Source organism: Pocillopora damicornis, chromosome 5 (assembly GCF_964200805.1).
Source record: "Pocillopora damicornis chromosome 5, jaPocDami1.2, whole genome shotgun sequence".
NCBI classification, from domain to species: domain Eukaryota; kingdom Metazoa; phylum Cnidaria; class Anthozoa; order Scleractinia; family Pocilloporidae; genus Pocillopora; species Pocillopora damicornis.
Genome location: NC_142674.1, coordinates 2,338,772 through 2,361,165, shown reverse-complemented (window position 1 = coordinate 2,361,165; position 22,394 = coordinate 2,338,772). Strand labels below are relative to the sequence as shown.

General features: G+C 40.0%; 4 protein-coding genes across 4 annotated transcripts in view; 2 read left to right on the top strand and 2 right to left on the bottom strand.

Moving 5' to 3' along the window:
* LOC113686595 (striatin-interacting protein 1 homolog) overlaps positions 1-22,394 on the bottom strand; it is a 32,398-nt gene that overhangs the window by 4,140 nt on the left and 5,864 nt on the right. Inside the window, exons 8-15 of the mRNA XM_089207274.1 lie at positions 21,532-21,638; positions 20,513-20,640; positions 19,702-19,943; positions 18,649-18,714; positions 2,326-2,389; positions 1,519-1,590; positions 914-988; positions 379-476 (exon numbers count right to left, since the gene is read on the bottom strand). Coding sequence (XP_089063400.1) covers positions 379-476; positions 914-988; positions 1,519-1,590; positions 2,326-2,389; positions 18,649-18,714; positions 19,702-19,943; positions 20,513-20,640; positions 21,532-21,638 — 852 coding nt within the window. The remainder of the gene's footprint in view (positions 1-378; positions 477-913; positions 989-1,518; positions 1,591-2,325; positions 2,390-18,648; positions 18,715-19,701; positions 19,944-20,512; positions 20,641-21,531; positions 21,639-22,394) is intronic.
* Positions 5,305-10,213, top strand: LOC149044706 (uncharacterized). The gene is made up of 10 exons (XM_089207282.1): positions 5,305-6,570; positions 6,680-6,783; positions 6,985-7,094; positions 7,286-7,359; positions 7,460-7,572; positions 7,880-7,958; positions 7,991-8,099; positions 8,319-8,471; positions 8,634-8,753; positions 8,846-10,213. The coding sequence occupies exons 1-10, from the start codon at positions 5,756-5,758 to the stop codon at positions 8,993-8,995; spliced, it is 1,827 nt and encodes a 608-aa protein (XP_089063408.1). The 5' UTR covers positions 5,305-5,755; the 3' UTR covers positions 8,996-10,213.
* Positions 9,316-10,741, bottom strand: LOC149044705 (uncharacterized). The gene is made up of 3 exons (XM_089207281.1): positions 10,589-10,741; positions 10,226-10,454; positions 9,316-9,638 (listed from the first exon to the last, which is right to left on the bottom strand). Exons 1-3 carry the CDS (start codon positions 10,604-10,606, stop codon positions 9,316-9,318), a joined length of 570 nt encoding a protein of 189 aa, XP_089063407.1. The 5' UTR covers positions 10,607-10,741.
* On the top strand, positions 15,398-17,037 carry LOC113686528 (uncharacterized). The gene is made up of 2 exons (XM_027204158.2): positions 15,398-15,570; positions 15,844-17,037. Exons 1-2 carry the CDS (start codon positions 15,495-15,497, stop codon positions 16,527-16,529), a joined length of 762 nt encoding a protein of 253 aa, XP_027059959.2. The 5' UTR covers positions 15,398-15,494; the 3' UTR covers positions 16,530-17,037.

Here is a 22,394-nt window from a genome sequence, read left to right as displayed (position 1 = left end):
ACAAATGACAGAACAGACAAATCAAACAAACAAACAAAACAAAAAGATCCAAAAAGCAGACAGATCTGTTATTGTTGTTTCAACAAATTCTTCTATTTGTGTGGGTCGTGTTGGTTTCTGCACTAGGTAATTTTTATTCAGTTCGTGTCAACCCAACTCGCTTTAGTTCACATACCTCAATACAAACGAGCGAGTTTATCGAACTGCGTGTCTGAAAGAGCCCTTGACGAAAAAAACGAAGGAGGCAGTTTGTACTTGTGTTTTCAATTAATTTTTGCGACGAACAGCTCGTAATGTTAAGAGTTCTTGAGGAATATGAGTGCTTTGATAAAAAGCAAGGTCAAAGGCTTGTAACAGAAAGTAAAGTGCAACACTAACGGCATATCCTGTGGAAAGACGTCGGCCAAGATGTTGATCGACTCAGTTTTAGGTTTGGCTGTTGGTGCAGCAGCGAGGAGGATCTTCAATATGGCAATCTGAAAAGTGAGAAAAACCGTGTGGTCGTGTGGTCTGGTCGTTTAAGCAGGTGTGGTTCACAAAACGACTATTGCTGGTAGTAAAAGCTGAGTTGATGGTATAGTCTGATCGTCCGCAAGAAAGTAGTCCTGAGAAGGACTGTTGTTTGTAGTAGTGTTTTGAACGCGTAGTCTGATCGTTCGGGTGAGGAAATTTCTAAAGAACAATTTATGTATTAGTGACTGATGTTTCGAAAACCTCAGCGAAAACATTATCAGCTTCGAGTCATTGAACCCCTAAGGCTCTCGGCGACAGTCCTTCCCAGGACTACTCTCACCGAGACGATCAGACAACACGATCAAACACTACTCCTGGGCTCAAGCCACTCAATGTAGAAGACTAAAGTTACGAGACGAGACCCTAATATGTGTCACTCTCTACCTATTTCTCTACTTACCACATACTGAGGTAGATTTGGAAGCATAGCTTCGTACAGCTGTTCCACTCGGTTTGAAGGCACGTTTAGGTTTCCCTACAAAAATCCAAATCCTTTGATCAGGTGAAACACTTAATAATTCGAGAAAAAGCTGCATAATCAGTCTTAGAGGCTGCCTACTGCAAAAATGGTGCACTCTACTGGTGTCACGACGGCTATAAAAACACTGCTTTGCGGACGGAAATAGGCTACCCTTGTTAACATAATCGGCCTATGAATGTGTTCATTGCTAAAACTTGAGCGTACAGCAAAGTGTTGAGAATCAAGAATGGTGAGCACGAAGAAATAAGCACGTCGCGTGAAGCGGGAAATAAGTAAAAAGTGAAAAAAAAGAGACGTTAAGCTCTTGAAAACTTGTGAATTGTAAAACGCGCGGGTGAAAATTCTTCCTCTTCTTAAGCGCGGGAAACATGTGACAGGAGGAAAGCGCGGGAAAACATGCTAGTGCCAGTCTGCCACTGAGTGCGAGAAACCAAACACAAGTGAAAGGCGCGGGAAAACAAGCAACTGGTACTGGACGCGGGAAACCACCCGACGCTCGCCACGCACGTAAAATGGTCACCAACCTTTGTGAAGGGTCTGTTCATTGCTTCCTCCTCTTCCTTGATTTGAATTTCCGACAAAGACACATACATGTGCTAAGCAAGACAAAAAAAATAAACGAATTAGATAAATAATAATAATAATAATAATAATAACAATAATAACAACAATAACTACCGGAAAACATTTCAACGATTTCGCATGTCGCATGCTGGCAATGAGGGTCAGCGCCGTTTGAGAATGTTAACTTATCATGCTTCAGAAAACTATGGGTTCATCTCCTAATGGATGCTTCCCTTGGCATCCCCTTGCTTGCGTTTAAGTCATTCTCGACGAAAGAAGCGTTCCCATCAAGGTTGTGACATGCTAGCAAATATGTCACTGCGTTAAACTTTTTTAATCATTCAAATTTCTATGAATGTTCAAGTTATTTTGCGTGACAGCGTGCCTTTCATATGTTTTCCTTTCAAATTCTGTGGGAGAGATTGGCGCCCGGCTGGTTGCTGATCCTCTTGTGCAAGAACCAACGTTTGACCTCTGTGCTCCAACTCGTTGGTGGGGAAAGGTTGCGTTGTGTGACCAGTCCAAACAACGACTTAGAAGGAGAGTATTACGCTCATTAATTCGGTCAGAAAACGAAAATGTTTGAGTAGCGCGACTTGTCTCAGAGGAAAATATTGCACAGGTCAAACACATGTTAGGAAAATTTTCCATCGTCATCTCCAGAAGGCTCGAAGTGAATTGATGCCATCCTTATGTCACGTCCAAGTGACTTGTCACTCAATGCGCTAGTAAAAAGACAAATTAAATTGAGCAGGAAAAATCTTTACTTTCTTTAGAATTGAAAGTCCTTCATGTATTGGGCCGGGAAGTCCCGCAATCGTTTGGCAATCTCTATAAAAAAAAAAAAGAGAGATTAACACTGGAGATCGATATGCTCAAGAAACTGAAAGGAATACAATGAAACAGAATAAGACAGATGATGAATTTCGAGTCCGGAATAAAACGAAAAGAATTGTTCTTTCTTCTGGTCACGAGCTTGAGACAAAAACTTATCTGAGTCCCCACGAGCAACTGAACCTCCGCCCTTCGGATACGGCGCTTCGATGCTCTACCACAAAGCAACAGAGACACCATTGAGGAGTAACCCATTTCCAGGTTCATATGTGACACTCGTCCCGCATACTGCGAGGATCAACGATGCCGAGTGCGTAGTGCGGGTAAACCGAAAATTGGAACATCCTGCTCCATAAACAAGCGATGTTGATTAACAAAGACAAAAAGACTATATAAAGATGGTCCGCGAAAATGACAATAGGGACCTTAGGCAAACCACGACGACGACGGCGGCAACGAGGACATGGAAAAACAAAAGATCTAGTTGGCAGAACAATGGCTCAGCACGTGCGTTTTAAAACTTTGTACATTTCTTAGCCGTCCCATCCAAAACAACAACGTAAAACCACCACAATTTGCGTCGTCTGCGAACCGAAACCGCGACGGCAAATTATGTTAATTTCCATTTGGAACTCAACGCTTCTTTTATACGTTATGCTGAAGTGGGCGACCCTAAAAGCCGGAACGGCGGAACGGCGGAATGGCGGAATGGCGGAATGGCGGAAAATGACCCCAAATCCTAAAACACGGAACGGCGGAAAATGACCCCAAATCCTAAAACACGGAACGGCGGAAAATGACCCCAAATCCTAAAACATGGAACGGCGGAAAATGACCCCAAATCCTAAAACACGGAACGGCGGAAAATGAACCCAAATCCTAAAACACGGAACGGCGGAAAATGACCCCAAATCCTAAAACACGGAACGGATGTCAGGGCATGTTGCACAAATTTTGTACAAAGACACCAAGCGCTTGGCTCATTTATCCTTACGACGATAACGCGCGTGACTAAAATTAAGTGTTACTAATTTTTTCCTTTCACTGAGTGGTATAAATAATAATGAACCATTAAGCATGAAAGATAACTGCGTTTTCGCGTTGTAAACCTGTTTAGTTACCTTTTGTTATGCAAAATTTGCCATGAGTTTTAGTCGCGGCATAAAAAGTCGCACAGCATGTGAAAACCAACTCGACATACCACATTACAATAAACAATTATAACTTTGACACGTTTCCTGGTCACGTCTGCATTGATTTATTGAAACAATATCTCATATGCTTGTAACTGTGAGAACATCACAGGAACGTTTTCAGGCTTCTCAAAATATGACAACGTTCAGCCCTAGCTCCAAACTTAGACTAGCGTGAGAGCAAGCCCTCGTTACGAGCCCTTCAATACGAGCGTCTTTTCATCCACGACTAAGTTTTGGGACTTGAGTAACACTAGTTGAAGCGAGGTTTGCAGTGTGTCACGCGCGTAGGAATTTCTCATGGCGTGAAAAGACAAAAGAAAGTTAGCAGAAGGAAGCCGTCAAGAAGAATTTAAAGAATTTCTTCGCGACCAGGTGTCCAAAATACCACCGTGCCCAAACTTAGACTAGCGTGAGAGCAAGCCCTCGCTACGAGCCCTTCAATACGAGCGTTTTTTCATCCACGAATAAGTTTTGGGACTTGAGTAACACTAGTTGAAGAGAGGTTTGCAGGGTGTCACGCGCGTGGGAATTTCTCATGGCATGAAAAGACAAAAGAAAGTTAGCAGAAGGAAGCCGTCAGGAAGAATTTGAAGAATTTCTTCGCGACCAGGTGTCCAAAACACTACCATCCTTCTGTGAAATTTACAGCTTACATATCAGCGGAAGAAATAAACTTTCTAAACAAAAAAGGGGCTATTTCACTAATTCTTCTAATTTGCATGGTGAGAATAGATCCTGTCACTAGAACCCCGCTAACTCGAACCCGGCGAACTCGAAATCCCCACTTACTCGAACAAGACCCAATTTCCCTTGGATTTGACCCCATTTTTTCCAGTCATTTGCTAGCAGCAACTCTCAGAATTGTTTCTCGCCACAAAAACCAAACCATAGGATCCTCGACCGATAGCCTCTTCTTTGTCTCGCAACTGCTTCCACTCGAATAATGGTAAACCATGACAATCCAAAGATCCGTCTGAATTACACTTCCCTTTCAGAGAGGGCAATTTAAACGCCATAGAATTGATGATTTGCAATTTGTTGAGGAACAGAAGAAATCCGCTGAACGAATTGGTGAAATAGCCTCTTTTTTGTTTAGAAAGTTTATTTCTTCGCTGATATGTAAGCCGTAAATTTCACAATAGGATGGTGGTGTTTTGGACACCTGGTCGCGAAGAAATTCTTCAAATTCTTCTTGACGGCTTCCTTCGGCTAACTTTCTTTTGTCTTTTCACGCCATGAGAAATTCCCACGCGCGTGACACCCTGCAAACCTCGCTTCAACTAGTGTTACTCAAGTCCCAGAACTCATTCGTGGATGAAAAAACGCTCGTATTGAAGGGCTCGTAACGAGGGCTTGCTCTCACGCTAGTCTAAGTTTGGAGCTGGGGCTGAACGTTGTCATATTTTGAGAAGCCTGAAAACGTTCCTGTGATGTTCTCACATTTACAAGCATATGAGATATTATTGTTTCAATAAATCAATACAGACGTGACCAGGAAACGTATCAAAGTTACAATTGTTTATTGTAATGTGGTATGTCGAGTTGGTTTTCACATGCTGTGCGACTTTTTATGCCGCGACTAAAACTCATGGCAAATTTTGCATAACAAAAGGTAACTAAACAGGTTAACAACGCGAAAACGCAGCTATCTTTCATGCATAATGGTTCATTATTATTTATACCACTCAGTAAAAGAAAAAAATTAATAACACTTAAACACGAAGGCGCGCTATAAATAGCTTGGCTCCTCCCCTTTGTTTCAGCTCAAATGCAAAACTCATCCAATATGGCGACCAACGGTCCCACCATGAGTGAAACGGTCTGCATAAAAGACACACTTTAAGTGTTTTTTTGTGTCAATAAATTAGAAGATATTGCGTGTTGTTGACTCTAATTCCCATAATTGAGCTCATTTTGATATTAATTGGCATTAAGTTATCGTTCGGCCGCTCAAAGCGCGATCTGCGGTCGACGAGACACTCGTACAGTTGTCTTTTCAAAATTCGCGCCGTGTAACTTCGGCTTATGTCCCAAGCCCCTTATACACATTGGTTCTCCGAGCCTTCAGATTATTCTCATTGAAACTAGCGGATTCATGAAACATTCTATGCGCAATGCTCAGACTATTATTATTTGTGACAATATTCTGTGACAAAACCTCTAAAGTATGGATGATTTCGCAAGTAAGTGCGATTTTGAGACAGAATTTCACAACTCTAGTTCAGTTTGGGGAAAAGTCTTGGCTGTCGCTGCTCGAAAGATATTTTTATTGGGAAATTTAATCGTTATGGCTGAGGGAAATAACCCATCTGTACCCAAGAAAAAGCGTCCAACGGATCGAGGTCCTCAGTTCTCGTTCAACATAGAAGTTCCTCGAACTCAGGAGAGCAGACTTCTCGGCATCAAAGACCGCATAAAGATGGCCAGAGGCTCGTTGAATCTCACAAAAGCGACCACAAGCACACAGAATGCAGATTTAATGGAAGCTCTTCTGTTAGCTTTTGAGGAGAAAATTGAGAGGAAACGACTGACATCGAGCGATCTGAGCTTATCATCAACGGGAAGTCCGAACCCCTCTCTTCTCTCTACACCATCCACAACTGCACGGTTTTCGATTCCTTCAGCTTCTTCTACTCCATCTTCGCGTATTTCTTTGCCTTTCAGTGATCCTTCTTCTCCAATTTCTCTTCCACAAGCAGAACGTACGCCACAAAGAATGCAAATCACTGCATCTTCAGCAGAGAACGACTCCATATATCTCTGCAGCGAAGAATCTCTGCGAACTCTGTTTTCTTTTTTCTGTAATACGCTATCGACATCATGTTGTTATTGTGGAAAACCCCTCGATTGCGAATCACTTGTCTTCAATCGACAGAGTCATGTCGTGTCAGTGACAATTTCATGCGTTGGTGGAGATTCTTTCAAGTGGCTCTCCTCCCCCATCATGGGAGGATCTCCTCCAAAGTACTGTGTAAATTTGAGGTGAGCACTCTTTCATTTTTTGCTCTAAATTTACTGAAATTTATTATCTCGGTATTTTAGAGTTTTTGTTTTTTGTAACTGGTCACTTATCTGTCTCTCTTTTTCATAGATTGATTCATGGAGTATTGTCCTGTGGCTTGACAGAGACACAATACACAAGTTTCTGTCAAGCAGCCAACATCGGGTCAGAGGGAGAAAAGACCTTCGACACAGGTTAGCAATGCACATTCTCAGATGCTCTGAAAATCATGTAGTCTTTCTCCTTGCAAGGAGAAGGCAGTCAACAGCAGTTTGCAGGTTGTTAAATCATGAATGTTCTATCAAGATAGCTCAAACTGACTGAACTGTTCCTTCTTTGGTTTCTGCCCTACCAGATGCATTCTAAAATACTTCTATTTTTAATCACTTCAACAGTCTTGAAAAAGCTTGGTTACTTGACAGTCGTGAAGAGGGTTTCCAATGAGTCGATGTTGGCTGCTCAAGAACAAGTGAAGAGTAACCCTGCATATGCTGTGAATGGAGAGGTACAAGTAGTCATTTTAACTTCATTTTGTCTTTGGCCACATACTTATACACCTGCCATACTCGGAGTATATTATGTAGACTGGCACGTACAAAGATATAAAATCTTATATCAGATTGTAAACCTTGAAAATATCTGTGAGTAGAGAAATGTGACCATTTTTATGTTTAGATTTCTACCATTTTCCTGCAGTGTGTTATAACAGATGCAAGGCATGATTCCAGTCGATCAGCAGCACACACAATAGTGTCAGCCCTTTCTTTCTCGTAAGATGCTTTCTACTCGATTTCTTTGTATGATATGTTGAACCTCTATTATGTTCAACACCATTCCTAAAATCATTTCATTTGCACTGATTATCTTTAGGACCAAAAAGGTGTTAGCAGTTGTCAACTGGAGTAAGGCCAATGAAACTTCAGCAGTAAGCCGTGAGGTCCCTATGACAAAAGAGCTGTTGACTTATCTCTGTGAGACACAAGGTATGATAAGTTTGCATCCTCAATAATATCATATCACATATGTAGTACAAATATGGAGATCAGAAGTATATTTTATAATGCAACTAAAGTAATTCTTTTTTCAGGGTTCCATGTTGCAGAGGTGGCACATGACTTTATATTACAGCTAAAAACATGGATCTTGTCAAAAGGAATGCTTAATTCCTTTGACTCTTGGCATGGTACTCAGTATACACTTGTATTTTTTGGCCCATTTTGTCTTGATGATTATGACTATTTCTTGAAAATTAGCCTTTTATTGGTATTAAAATTTTTTGTTTATTTTCAGGTGCAAAGTCTGTGACTAAAGCAATGAAGAAAGTTGCTCTACAATTATCTGCAGATGTCAAATTCCTTCTTGATATGAGATGAATACAATGGAATATAATAATTGTGAATATTTTACAGTGAAAAGTACAAGGACTCATGTGTACTTCTGCATGAAGAACAGTCCACCCACTGAAGAAGAATTTCAGGGTACACTGTTGAATGTAGTTGACCATTACCAGGTAATTTGAATGACTGTTTATTGAGAGAACATAGTATTTTGTTTTCATTTTTGTAAGTACCTTTTGTTGTGTTATTCTAGCAAGATATGACATGATCATTACCTCAAAGATTGCACATATTTCTTTAATAATGGCGAACAAGAGACATTATATTTACTATAATTATTACTACTGATTTATTAATCTATTTTTCCATAACTTGGTGTATTTATTACTCAGGGTAATCATGTCAGATGCCATGCAGAGTCACGGTGCAAGCAGAATGGCTATGTGATGGGCAAAAGACTGTTAACTAAACCTGAAGCAGTAGCTGCCTACAGGAAAGCCATTATGAGCACTTCAATTTATAGGCATGCATCGGACTACATGCGGGTAAATAATTGACACATGCTGTATGTTTATGTTTCTTTGCTTGAAGAAGTTTATCTCTTCTTCCAAATTAATGATGTTGAGGTAAGGGCCATAAATGAGTTAAACAAAATAATTCATTTTCCAGTTAAAGAAAAATCACCCATAATTTGTTGCCTTCTTTAGTGCAGGGAAACATATTGGATTGAGTCTCTCCATTCAGTGATGCTCATTTATGCTGCAAAGCAGATTCATTATGGGGATGACTCATACAACATGCGCATGGAGTTAGCCATTCTTGATTGGGTAAGAAACTTATGTTGTTAATTCGTCAAAATAACTTTGGCACTTTTTGGATTCACTGCTTTCTCATGCTTATTGACTCATTTGTCTTACAGAATGAAAATGTGAATCGAGAAGCATCGTCTCTACAGATGTACCAACATGCCAGGCATCCAAATCGCTTGGCAGAGACCAGGGTGCTTACTTCAAAGACATTTCATTTCAGAGAAACTATCTGGTCTACCTTTTTTAATATAAACAAATGATGTCTCATCTGTTTTCCATTGCACCACAGTTTCTGTGATAATTACAACTAGGAGCCCAAATGTCCTGTAAAATATGTGAGGTCATTAGGGAGGACCAATTCTACCAACTGCTGGTACTAAGTGATGAAAACATGAGTATGAGGTTTGACACTAGGTATTTTCCAAGTAGACTCATTATCTGTTACTTTTCTCTGCACTGTATATCTTTTCCTAACTTATAGGAAAGTCACTATAATTTGCTGTGTGGACATTATAAAATGGACCATAAACAATTTGGTACTTGGGCTCTCTTTGACGTGGGCATTTGAATGAGAATTTTATTATTCCCTTTTATGCCCCATATAGGGAATACCAGGAGGGTTAAGAAACCTTGACCTCACATCTTTTATAACACAATTGGGCATCCTTTCCCGCACAGCATTAACGTGGTCCCCCAGTTCGACTTTTCTAGCCTGATAAATAGGGTCTTTCCAGAGCCCACATTTGTTCAGTGCTCTCCAGTACGTCTTGTAATCTTTTCTTCGTCGCACGTGATTTTGAATATGTGCTTCGCGATAGCCAAGGTATTCGCGACTGTCGGTCGTTACACATGGCGTTTGCCGACAGTAAATACACATTTCGAACTCGTCCCCTCTTGCATCAGCTATTGTGGAGACAAAGTAAAACAACTATTAGAGCGAAAGCGTAACTGAACAGTCATGAAGTCTGATATGATCGTACAACTGGTCTTCCCGCCTACATTTTATTTTGGACAATATTTATGTACATTTTTCATGTTTCATTGACAAGTTTGCCCAAGGTGTAGTATAAAATATTGTAATAAATACAACCTGTAGTTCTAAAGAAATAACTCCTTTCAAAACATTCTTAGGCAGGGCAAAACGTTTTGTAGGTGTCACGCAAGGCTGCATTTCGGAAAATGAAGGCATCAAAAGGAAGCAGTCTAAGACATGAACTGTCGCATCATACGAAAAAATCTGTGGTTTGCAAGTATATTCTAACTAGTATTTCCTAGTTTGTAAAAACTCTGCAATTAGGTACTTCTGAGAAATTATAGTGTTACGCGAGTGTTTCAATCTTGGTGATACATTATCACAGTGATTGTTAGTGTCGAACTGTAATCCTAAGTTACCTTTCTAATGTATTGTTCCAAAGGTCAAGAATCATCCAGTATTGTTGTAATCATATTATACTTAGATTAAAAAAAAGAAAAAGAAAAAGAAATCGTACCATTTGTGGAGGAAGCCCGTACAGATGATTCGTTTGGCGACATCGACGCCTGGACATGTTGAAGTGAATCGGTGGTCGGCGACGGTTCACTCGCGCGCTCCAGAACTTCGCCTGCAACAGTCGCTCTGCTTTTATTTTTCTTCCGCTGGGTTGACAGCACTTCCCCTTCGCATTGTTGAAGAAATGCCTTGAACATTTCTTCATCTTTTCTTTTTATTCTTACAGTTATCTACATCCAGTATTTGGAAACAGACATGAAATTACGCAATGGCAATTTTGAGCGATGGCGAAGCGAATCATTTCGAATTTCAAATTTACCGCCAAAAACGAAGACGGTTTCGTTCGGAGGAAGGTAATACAAACCTCAACAAATTCTTCCATTTTGATGAAAACGTAGAAATTTAACGAGAAATGCGCCTCTGGTCAGTGCCTTGCATTGACTGCAGCTCAAGCTGTTTTGAAGTTCTGTATGCCACGACGGTTGATTGACAAATGATCCAGAGGTACCTAAGGCACCTCTCCTTTTATAGCGCGCCTTCGTGTTTAATTTTAGTCACGCGTGTTATCGTCGTGGGGATAAATGAGCCAAGCGCTTGGTGTCTTTGTACAAAATTTGTGCAACATGCCCTGCGATCCGTTCCGTGTTTTAGGATTTGGGGTCATTTTCCGCCGTTCCGTGTTTTAGGATTTGGGGTCATTTTCCGCCGTTCCGCCATTCCGCCATTCCGCCGTTCCGGCTTTTAGGGTCGCCCTGCTGAAGTTGAGGTGTGGCGCCGTATGAGACGGTAAACAAATGCAGCCATTTTGAAATTCTAATTAACGGCAGAAATTCATTTTTTTTATCGAAGTCTCCGTCCTGACTGCTTGAGGTCCTTATTAACTACGTGTAGCCCCGTTCACACAAAATTCGAACAATCCGAAAATGAATGAAATATTTTTCGTCAAATCCATTTTTTTAATTGTTTCAGAGGATTTCATTGTTTGCACGATCACGTTTCATTGCCACTGATTTATCTTTAAAATCTGCTCCTTGATCTTCGTTTTCACGGAAATGTTGACGTCAAAAGCACTTCAATAATATTATTATTTTGCACTTCCAAATTAACTCACAAACGTAATCAAAATTTATCTCTTCCTTTCACTCTTCCAACACAATCAGCAAACAGGTAAGAGCCGACAAACTTATTAACCAGCGGGTGTTATCTCGATACAACACGTCAATCTCTTTACTTATTGACGAGGAAATGGTTAGCGAACAAAGAATCTCTGTTCATTTATCGAGACTTGAAGCCTTTTTAAAATCTGAGGTTTAAGGACAAACAAATAATCTTCCTGCTTTTCCAAGGCACATGAAGCCAGATTAGAAAGTTCATTGCATGTGTGTCCATCAGAATGACATAAAATGTGATTATTTCAAATCTAAAAAAAGGAAGGAAGGATTTGAAAATTAAGAACTGAATTAAAATGCTTATCGACTTACATTAAACAAATTAATCTTCTTCATGGGAGACTCGCGGTCGACAAACAAGAAGCTTTGAACGCTCAAAGGCCTGGAATTCTCTTATTGGATTACGGATAAGAAAATTCGAGATCATTGATAATCCGTCTTGATCGTGATAAAGAATTTTCCTTTTCCCAGAAAATAATTAAATTGAACTCACTAAGCAACAATGAATCCCTCGGCGTAAATCCAGAAAGATTTGAAAGCTGCCAAAGTTATAATTTTATCGTAAAATCGGCAACGATTTAAGGAAAAAGTGCTACAATTCATTTAAGTGTAATCATTGTAAAAGCGATTGCAAATCAGACTTAATTTGAAATCCTTTCTAATAACCTGCCCTGAAAGACTGAAAATCTTAAGATAATTTTCCTGTCGCCCAGCAAAGATGTTTATCTCTGATACAATTAGCATAAATTTATTATACAATGCAGTCGTATATTTTGTGCTGCAAAACGTCACTAATTGATGGTAACAATTTGATTCACTTGAAAGTTCTCATAAGAATTAGCTTTGAGAGTTGTGTTTTTAAAAATCACTTGCTAACTTGATATTATAAAGACATTTTGAAAGGTTAAGGGTGAAAGCTAAGTCAACGAGATAGCTGAAGTGTTATGGCAAACTTGGTAGCAACGGAACTCCAGTCGCATCAATTTTCGCTGGCACGGGAACTTCGCGACGTCGATTTCTCCCTAAGAGAAACATGCTTTAGAACTATATTAAAAACCTATTATTTCCTGTCTGTCGAGGGGGCGTAACTGTAACAAGAATCTTTTATAAATGACAGTATCATATCAAGAAAGTTAGATGCCCCGGCAAGAAATTGGATAACATTTTCAAAACACTTAAGATATGAATTTGAAATGTACCTCCCTGCTGTTTCTCTTAGAAGTTTAAGCTTTTTTATTACTTTCTACACTTTCTACACAGGGATTCATGATCATAATCGTTTAAATTAGAGAAAAAATACAAATAAGAGTAAAAATTGTCAGCGCTACTGAGTTATTTTTTAGGAAATCTAAATAATGATCTCAAAGGGACGTCGACCTTGGCTTTTTTTTCTTAAAGCGCAGTCTCTATTAAAGCGTTCCAGTGCATTTCGATTCACAAATTGATTTCTTTATAACTTTGCCCCCGAATCTTTCCAAGTCGTCGCTCTATATTGTTTTGTTTATAACTCAGTTAACGAGAAAGAAAGAAATCACTAAAAGTCGGGATAGATTTGTAAATGGTCACGTTGATCCAAAATATTTCTTACTGTTCATTTGGAAAGTGTTCTTATAAATATTACTTAAAGTGCAGTAATTTTAAATTGGAAAATGTAGCCTGTAAGCCTATGATGCAGAACGCGACGTGAACTAATTTATTCAAAGGTTCATAGCTCAAAAGTTCTCATTAAATCGCCAGAAAATAATATTTTCATGAAATACACCCGACCGCTTTTAAGAGACTGCGTCTTAAATTCACGTCAATTGACAAACGTTGGAGGCTACAAAAGGACGGAAACGTATGCAGGAAACTTCTGCCCTTCACGAGCCGCGCCTATGAAGTATAACTTATACTTGACGTTATCCGCTCTGATATCGATATGCTGAGTACTTTTAAGTAGCTGTCGACATATAAATCCTCACTTATTAGAAAACTATGGGCAAATACGATCTGCATGAAAAAGCATCAAATGCTCAAACTATCTGGCAGCAGACACTACCAGGCCACAGGGGTAGCGGCAGGATTTGTCACGAGGAAGGGGTCCTTCATGTACTTATCACTCGTATTTGGAGATTTGCCAGTTCGCCTTTTTTTTCTAACTAATTTTTTCCTTAACAACGAGAAGAGAGTTAAGTTGCACCCAGAGTGGAGGAAGACTATAAAACTCATACAAAGTAAAATAGTCTTCCCGATTTGTTTTCGGAGGGTTGGCTAGGGCGGCACAAAGGCAAGAAGAGCCCGATGATAGCTAACAACTCAAGATTTTGTACAGAAGTTTGTTAAACCGCAAAGTAAAGAACGTCAACTTTAAACGAAATAACTGGGAAATTTTACAGTGTTACATTAGAGTCCAGTGATGCTGATGCTACTCTTCAGCTTGATCCCTGCCCTCGAAATACGGAGACAAAATGGCGTCTAACAATCTCTGTTGAATTACTTGAGTCTAGTAATATCTGTTTTTGAAATAACGACTCCACCAATAACTTTAAATGAGTTTTCTCCACTAGATTTTACTTATGAATCTCTCAATTATTTTTTCCAAGAATAATAAATAGCAATATGGCCGAGAAAAGGTTATCCTACAGCGCTACCAATTAAGGCGCCGAAGGTTTTCCGCAAAATTTTCACGCGAATCAAAACTAACTCTCACCTTTCCGACACTCCGTTGCTAAATTCTCAGCCAAAACTACAGAGAAATTTATTGTAACAACTCCCGCTATTGCGGAGTTACGGAATATACGAGCACATGAGTTAGTCCTCAAAACACCATATTTACTTTCCATCTCTCGTTACAACGCACAAGTTGGACGCATTGAATAACAAATTTGTCTTCTACTGTCTCGGAATGTTTATGTGTGACCTGCACTGCATGATTATCCTTTGAGGTTATTGTAAAATACAGATTAAAAGAACTGGCTATCATGAAGCAGTATAGAAGCTCATATTCTGCCTTTCACTTTAAAACCTAAAACTGCGGGGTCATTTTATCACCAACCGCTATTGTAGGCTTTCGCTGTCGTGGACGCCGAACGTGGCTGCTGTAAGGCGAGAACATTAACAGAAGTTGTTTTTCAAAGAATCAATTTCAGGGTTATAATCACGATAATGGCTTAATAGCCAGCGATAAGAATAGCCGATTGATAACTGGTGAAACTAAATCGGATTGCATATCTTAACTGGATCGAAAAACACTTGAGCCAAGATTCGCGCAACTAAAAGGAGTCTTTCACCAAGTTTATCACAATAGAGGCGCGTTTGTTCTTTGACTTTTTTTTTGTCACGTGTGGATCACACCTTTGTTTTCTCTTTTACCTCATGGACTATCCCTCTTGATAAAAAATTCGAGTTCGGGTCATAGCGAAAACCGCAGGGATAAATGAAAAGTTGGTATAAAAAACACTTTGCGGTATGGTCTGGCCACGGGCCTAATGTAACTGAAAAACACAAAAAAATTAGTTTTGCTTAATTCATCTTAATGACACAAATCTGCGCGAACAACAAAATTACATTCTATCACCTTTTAACTTTGCGCTGTCGTCGCTCACCAAAATAACACAAAAACAAAACTGAAAGTGTTCATCTGGAAAACAATACATGTAATACATCTCACGACTTCACACCTGTTGATATCGCAAGCCGTTCGGGACATCAAAGTCCACTTTAGATTAAAACCTCGAATACCCAGAGCGTCGAGAGAAAACTTCCTGTAGTTAATAATCTTAGTACACGCTGTGCATTGGACGTGCAAAATTTCTGCAGGCCACAGAAATTTACTACCGAATCGCGCAGTTAACCCCGAACGAGAAAGTTTCGTTCAGCTGCACTATGAAAAACACGCAGCTTGGTATATTTATTAGGTGACAGCTTGCCTGGAAGTGACTGCGAATAGTAAACACAATATTGAATAGATGAAGCGCCGATTATTAAGTGACGTCATTGACCGATAAAATTCACTGGTACGCCGGTGCTGGGCAGTTAATCAAGGTGTCGCACGATTGTGGTTCGTTCTTAAGCTGAAGCGTGATATGTGCGATTCTCGTTCTGCCACAAGACAACTTTAAAATGCCACGATCATTTCTCATCAAGAAGAAGCCCGAAAAAGCGACCAGGAATGCAGTGCATGATTCAAAAGCGAAAGGTGAGCCTTGATATTCCCTCCGTGCACTTGTCCGTTGTCCCAAGGGTAACAAGTGTATTGTTGCCAACAAATCCTGCTCGCCGAATCTCCGACTTCGGCCCCTAAATATCTCTCTAATTTGCTCCCCAGAACTGATCATTCTCTTCTCAGTTGATTTTCACTTCTCTAAATACCATTTTTGAAAGTGGAACAAGCGCAAAACAGAATTTTTCAGGGATTGCGTACTTATCATACCACGAGCTTAATTGCATGCTCTCGTTTCGTAACCAACAGGTCGTCAACTTGACCTCGAACAAGAAACGCTTCCAGATTCTTCATTTATTCGAAAATCTGTTCTTGAAAACGCGCGTTTACAGCCATGGATCGATTTTAAGACATCTCACATATATCCTGCCGAAGTTACAGCTTACCAAGTTTTTGACGGTCACGTATATACAACGCAACCAACACCGAAATACGAAGAGGCATCGCCAGCTTTGGTAAGCACAGAATCACCGCAAAGTGACGGGAAAATTTCCCACGAGAAAAGCCGTACGAACAAGAAACTCCGTTGCCAAGAATGTGAAAGAAGTTTCAACACTGTGGTCGCGTTGCGAAAACACCAACATCCTCGAAAAGAGTTCGCATGCAAGTACTGTGAAAAAACCTACGTCTCTCTGGGCGCGTTGAAAATGCACATTCGGACGCACACTCTTCCGTGTAAATGCACCATCTGTGGAAAAGCTTTCAGCCGTCCGTGGCTACTACAAGGTCACATTCGTACGCACACGGGAGAGAAACCGTACAAATGTCCAAGCTGCGATCGAGCTTTTGCTGATCGATCGAATTTACGTGCACACCTTCAGACACACTCCGTGGTCAAAAAATACAGTTGTTCGCAATGTTCTAGGTCTTTCTCTCGCATGTCCCTCTTACTCAAACACCAGTATTCGTGCGGTGATGATTTGAACTTACCGTGAATTTCCCCTAACATTCCAGAGCTGATAGAAAAAAAATTTGTCAGCAAAATGTGAACGAATTTTTTTCTCCGGAAATGCTTGTTTTTGCTCCGCGTTCTTGCTGAGGAACAAACATTATTGTCGACCACTAAATGACCCACAATATGTGATGTGATGCAAGTAAGAATTTAGCGAGAGTAGATTTTTGATCGGACAAAATCGGAGCGATACAAGGAACAAATTGTAAAGAATACGATTTCTTTAATTAAAACACGAGATGCATTTTTTTTTATAGACGTATCAAAAAGAATTTATAGAAATAAAACTCTCATTTGTGACTTAATCGAAACGTCTAGGATTTCATCTAAGGAGCTTGGCCATCACATTAAATTTGATGCCTTACGTCTCTAACGTCCCCAATCTACTTGAAGCACGTGTGGTCCGTGATATTTTTAAGCGATAACCTAAATGTAGTATTCTGAAAAGTATTGTCTAGAGATTTCATAAATAAATGGAGTTTTAACAAACACTTGAGCCTCCTTTGATGTTGAACGTGACCGGGCAAGCGATCGAAACACCAGGTGACAGCTGAAAGTAACGCCCGCTAAAGGTGTAAATATTTTGTCGATTGAATACTTCTGAAAATTCGCAACAAACGAGGGCGGAAAATAAGTCGAGTGAACGATTCTCGAAATCGAACGAACACCTTTAATTCCTACGATTAGATTCCAAACTCTCCCTGCTTCGTGAAATTATTTCCTCTTGAATTAGTGAGGAGAATTTGGCGTAATATAAAAAAAAAAAACGCCTTCTGATTGATCAGTTTATCTTTTACTCTTCCCCTGCCGGCTGGATTTTGTTTTGAAATTATAAGGAGAAGTAATCAAAAGAAGAGTAAGACTGGATCAATTAACCACATCTACGGTCTTCCCACGTCTATCGGGCAGGATGGATGAGGATTATTTGAGTGCGTGAAAGAGTATTTCCCTTTTTTATCACGAACTTCGCGTTTTATTTATTAAGTTTCAATGATTACAGAAAAGAGAATGATTGGGTAAAATCTCAGATTTCCAATTTAAGCGTATTCTCTATTGAGAGTGTCTAAAATGCATTCCGTGTCACAGTAGCTGGAAAGTATGGTGGTCCTGGAAGCAGGCCAACTTATTGCGTTACTTTTAGTCAATCTCCTTGCTGTAATTAGTCTAGAAAATTCATTTGAAATACAATAAAAATAAAATCAAACAAGATATGTTAAATTGAAGCCATCTGTAACTCCTAGTCTCCTTCGTAGTTGTTTTTAAGAATTTCATGAAATGCTCCCTTCCTACTACTCCCTTTGCAAGAGGTTTGCGTGACATCGTAAAAGGGATGTCACGTAAGGAAGTTGAAGTTTAGGCGGAATTTTGAACACCCCAAAGTTTATTGGGGGTTTCGAAGCCTCCACGAGCACTATCCTTCACGGATGAAAAGTCGTCGGAATGATCTTTGAAAGTTTGCGAGTGCACAACGCTATTTTAGGGTGGTCCATCCTCTCAAGTTTCACAAACAAGATAAAGTTACAGTGGATGTTGGCACGATATACACGTGAGCACACGCTGTTATCTCTCGAGTAATCTTCGACTGAATATCGACAGCAACCACTGTAGAAAACTTGACTTCATTGCGACTTAGCCATTCGTGTCTTTCCGCGATCGATGCCTGCTAAGTGTGTTTATAGCTGCGAGCAGGTCCTCAATATAGCGCTGTAGGACGCGTGCTTCTCCGCCCGCGGGAAGATTTGAGACGACTCGGGAAGTGAATTGATTGCCGAGGGCTCTCGCTTACTCGCGTTGCTCAAGGTCAAGTAAAAAAACAAAAAGCTCGCGCCAAAACACTAAAAACGAGAGCTTGTTCGCACGTTAGGTGTTTACTTAGTTCGTATCGGTTCCTTGAGATAATTTTCTTCGTTTTAATTGATTGGCTCTTTGTGATAATTTTCTTCGTTCTGATTGGCCGTTGGGTTTATCTTAGAGTTTTGTTTCAAGAAACTCGATCGAAAAGCTCTTGGAAAAAAAAAAAAAAAAGAAAAGAAAAAAAAAGGACGACAAAAGATAGAACTAATAATTCATCTTTAAATGTGATACGTTAATTTTCCACTTACCCTCGTAGCTGAAAGCCAACAAACTTGTTCCTGGTATTATCCAAGAAAACTTCCACGTCTTTCTGCCTACAAAAGAACACGAATTTCTATTTCACCAAAAGTTTAAATAGTGTGGAACACTCTCATATATATCAGTATATATAGTGTGGTCCATTTTCATATAAGTTAAAGAATTAAAGAGGACGCATCGATTCTCTGTGACTCTGAGTTTCGCGCCTAAGCGCTCGTCAGACAAGTTCTATCTGACGAGCGCTTAGGCACGAAACTCAGAGTCACAGAGAATCGATGCGTCCTCTTTAATTCTTTAATTTATGTATACTTAGCTCTGCTACCACAGCATTGAGCACTTAATGCCAAGGTAGACTCTACCCCCACATTCATTTATATATATACACACATATATTACTTTTGTGCGCACTTTGATTGAAGCGTTGAGCAGCAAAGCCACAAGAAGTTTGAAACTAATTAATAACAGAAACGATGAAGCTACGCTGATCAATTTCGTGGTACTGCCGATTGAATTTTCAGACCACCTTACAAAACCAAGAACTACGTTGGTAGGTTTTGCAGTTAACCCTTAAAACCCTAAGAGTGACTAGCATCTAATTTCTCCCTAAAATATCAGCCCTGAACCACACATTATGGTCATGAAAATAATGAAAATGATCACCAAGGAAAGAACCTTTTGATTGGCAAACAAATTCTCCTTGTCAGCACCTTAGGAAATGTATAAAGAACAGTATGGAGAATATTCATACTGATGTTAGGGTGTAGCGGGTTAAGCAAAGAAGCGCGAAGCCTGGGGCCGTGTTTCGCTCGCTCCTTCCTTCAAAAGCCTTTCAATATAACACTGACAATCGACGTATGGAATGATTTCTTACCGAAAAAAAAGGGGGGGGGGGAGAGAAGGGAAGGAGACACAAAGCAGCACAAATCGAGCAATCAGATATGGCAATGCCCCTGTAACCCCCAACCCCTTCCCTCTTGGGCCACCAACATCCCATTGCTGAATCCGCTGCGCCTTAATTACATTTAGCCACATTACATTTGTACCTGACTTTCGGTCGCAGCTTTGGTGGTCTGTACGGCGGTTCCTCTTCACTCCTATCCCACACAATCTCTCCATTACTGTCACTATCTGTTCCCGACAAGGGAGGGGTGTGGGGAGCGGGCGTCCTCTCCTTAACAGTGGGTTGTTGTGGAGGGCACTGTACTTCATAGCTGGCAGGTAAGCCCCGGGCAACTCTAAGAGCTTCTTTCTTCTTCGCGAGGTCTTCTAATCCACCCAAAGAAATCTGTAGAAGTAAGGAGACAGAGAGCGTTTCGAATGACAGTCGTATGACCAAACTAAAAGGAATCACATTAGCCCATCAGAACAAAGTGAAAGCTCAAGAACTTAGAAACGACTGGTAAAAATGGTGATGTGACTTTTCTTAATCTTAAAAAAATGACATCAGTTTGCAAGTTCTCCTTACTCTTATCAACACGTTTCTTATGCTACTCACAAGGAGAATTTGTAAAACAATCCAGAGCCTCTGAGGTTTAATGTTTGATTCAGGGGCGATACTGTTGCAAGTACAGTTTTACAGCGACATTTTTATAATATTTTATAATATTTAGAATACTTGGACATGCAGTATGTTATCAACCGCCAAATATTTCAAAACAAAGGCCGATTACATTTCATTTAAGCCACATCGTAAAGTCTCTTGCCAACAGGCCCTCATTGGCACAGCAAAACGCGTGTTTCTCCGCTTTTGTGCCGAAGTGCTGATAATGTCATGGGGCTACATGACTCAGGATTTCGGGCGACATGACCGCTTACCTGCTCGCAGGCTACGAAAGTTCAAACACAACAACTCACCAGAATAGTTTTCCACAAAAGGAGAAGAATTTTTTTGATCGGAAAATGAGGGCAGCTACCGGCGCAGTACTTTAAAATCATTTCAAGTAAAAGGATAGGCAGTAGCTCATCGCCACCCAAAGGTTGACCTGAAAAAAAAAAAAAAAAAAGTGTTTAAAAAGTACGTGACGAGTACCACTAACATAGATTGTATGACAATGTGGAATTTACAAGAATGCACCATAATTTTTTTGTCCACCTTCTCCTGGTCATTTTCAGAGGCATTTTTCAATCAGCTCGCTAACTTAGTAATGAATAAGGGGGGCATGTTTCTAGGGAAACTGTAGTGCTGCTTTGGTGGAGCTATTAAAAGATATGAATCTGTAATGATTCAATTTAGCACCCTCGTTCCAAAAAGCGCCCCCCTCGAATTCGTTTTGTTTAAAAAGTGCCCCTCTTCTACTAAGCGCCCCTATTGAGTAAGCACCCTCATTCCAATAAGCGCCTCCAGACCAATAAGGGCCCCTATTCCGTTTCAGTGATAACATCTTCCTTTCATTGCTCTCATTAAGCCTCGTGACAAAACTGTTCTCCTTGTCTCAGTCTCTTAACTATTATGTCCACGTGAGTGCACAGTTCTTTCAGTTATTTTCAGTCCTTTTCAAATAAACATCGAAGCTTTGTTACAAATTCTGCTGTTTCTCGAAGGAGAAATAAGCGCTCTACCCCTAATAAGCGTCGTGTTTCGAATAAGCGCCCTCCCTTGAGGTAATTGAAGTGAATAAGCGCCCCGAGCGCTAAAACGGATCATTACTGTAAGTTAATAATGAAACTTGGCCACCGTAGAGAGTTTCTAAAGCTGACGTTCCCAGCTTTAGCCCTATGTCAGAGAGGATACATTCGAAATGCCTGACGCTCAACACGCTAGCTTCAGAAACGGTGGCCTATTTACATTATCAACTCAGTTGGTCAAACCAAACCAACTTGCCAAATGTTCAGCAGGGATAGAAGAAACCAGAAGGAGAGACGGGTTTACATACTCAGTTCGTTGAAAAATGCATTCTGTGCTTGAGCTAACTCGACTGATTCACTGGGATCTGCACATCGCATCACCTCAACTATGGTGTAGATGATGTTGAGATACACTCTAAATTAAAGAGAAAAGAAATAGTATTTACTGTGCATAATTGTAAATCCACAGTCACTGGTGAGTCATTTGGATGAATGCCCATATAATTCACCTCACCCTTTCACACCCAAGATCTCATTAGGGATTCTCCCTACAGTCTAATATACACTTCTTGTGATGTTCGTTTGGAGAATAAGGTATTGGATCAACTAAAAATCTCTTAATTGATATTTTTCTTTATTCTCATCACTTGTTTGCTTGATATTGCTTTGATATTGTAAGGAGAAATTATATCTTGGTCACTCATGGGAGTTCAAGGGTTAATAAAGCAAAGTACTGGTATGTCTCCAATCTTAGATTGTAGACTTCAAGGTTCATTCTGGAGTATGCCTTTGCGGAATTTGCGCAATTCAAAATAAAATGCTGTATGAATCTCACTTCTAAAATGGTGCCCAAGGATAAGTACTACTTAACAAATAGATTCCAAGTTGCTGTGCATCTGTTCAGTGTCACTGATATTCTTACCACATTTTGACATCCTCTGTGATCTATTACTGAACAGATGCACAGCAACTTGGAATCTATTTGTTTTATATAATAAAGAATTAAAATATACGGAAAAAAGTTTTAATGACGACGTCATCTATACGTCTGTCCTCCAATAGATCATAAGTGAGAACCAATCAGAATGCCTGCATAACTGAGCTTATTATATAATTTCAAATACAGTGTATAACAATCTTAGACCCTACCATGTACCCCATACATGGAAGA

What these genes read in the sequence shown, in the direction of transcription:
- LOC149044706 (XM_089207282.1), top strand. Translation starts at nt 5,756, where the DNA reads ATGGATGATTTCGCAAGTAAGTGCGATTTTGAGACAGAATTTCACAAC. An exon ending in AAGTACTGTGTAAATTTGAG is followed by an intron (nt 6,571 to 6,679) that starts GTGAGCACTCTT and finishes TCTTTTTCATAG; the next exon opens with ATTGATTCATGGAGTATTGT. An exon ending in ATGTAGTTGACCATTACCAG is followed by an intron (nt 8,100 to 8,318) that starts GTAATTTGAATG and finishes TTTATTACTCAG; the next exon opens with GGTAATCATGTCAGATGCCA.
- LOC113686528 (XM_027204158.2), top strand. Translation starts at nt 15,495, where the DNA reads ATGCCACGATCATTTCTCATCAAGAAGAAGCCCGAAAAAGCGACCAGG. An exon ending in GCATGATTCAAAAGCGAAAG is followed by an intron (nt 15,571 to 15,843) that starts GTGAGCCTTGAT and finishes CGTAACCAACAG; the next exon opens with GTCGTCAACTTGACCTCGAA.
- LOC149044705 (XM_089207281.1), bottom strand. An exon ending in ACGGGCTTCCTCCACAAATG is followed by an intron (nt 9,639 to 10,225) that starts GTACGATTTCTT and finishes TCTCCACAATAG; the next exon opens with CTGATGCAAGAGGGGACGAG.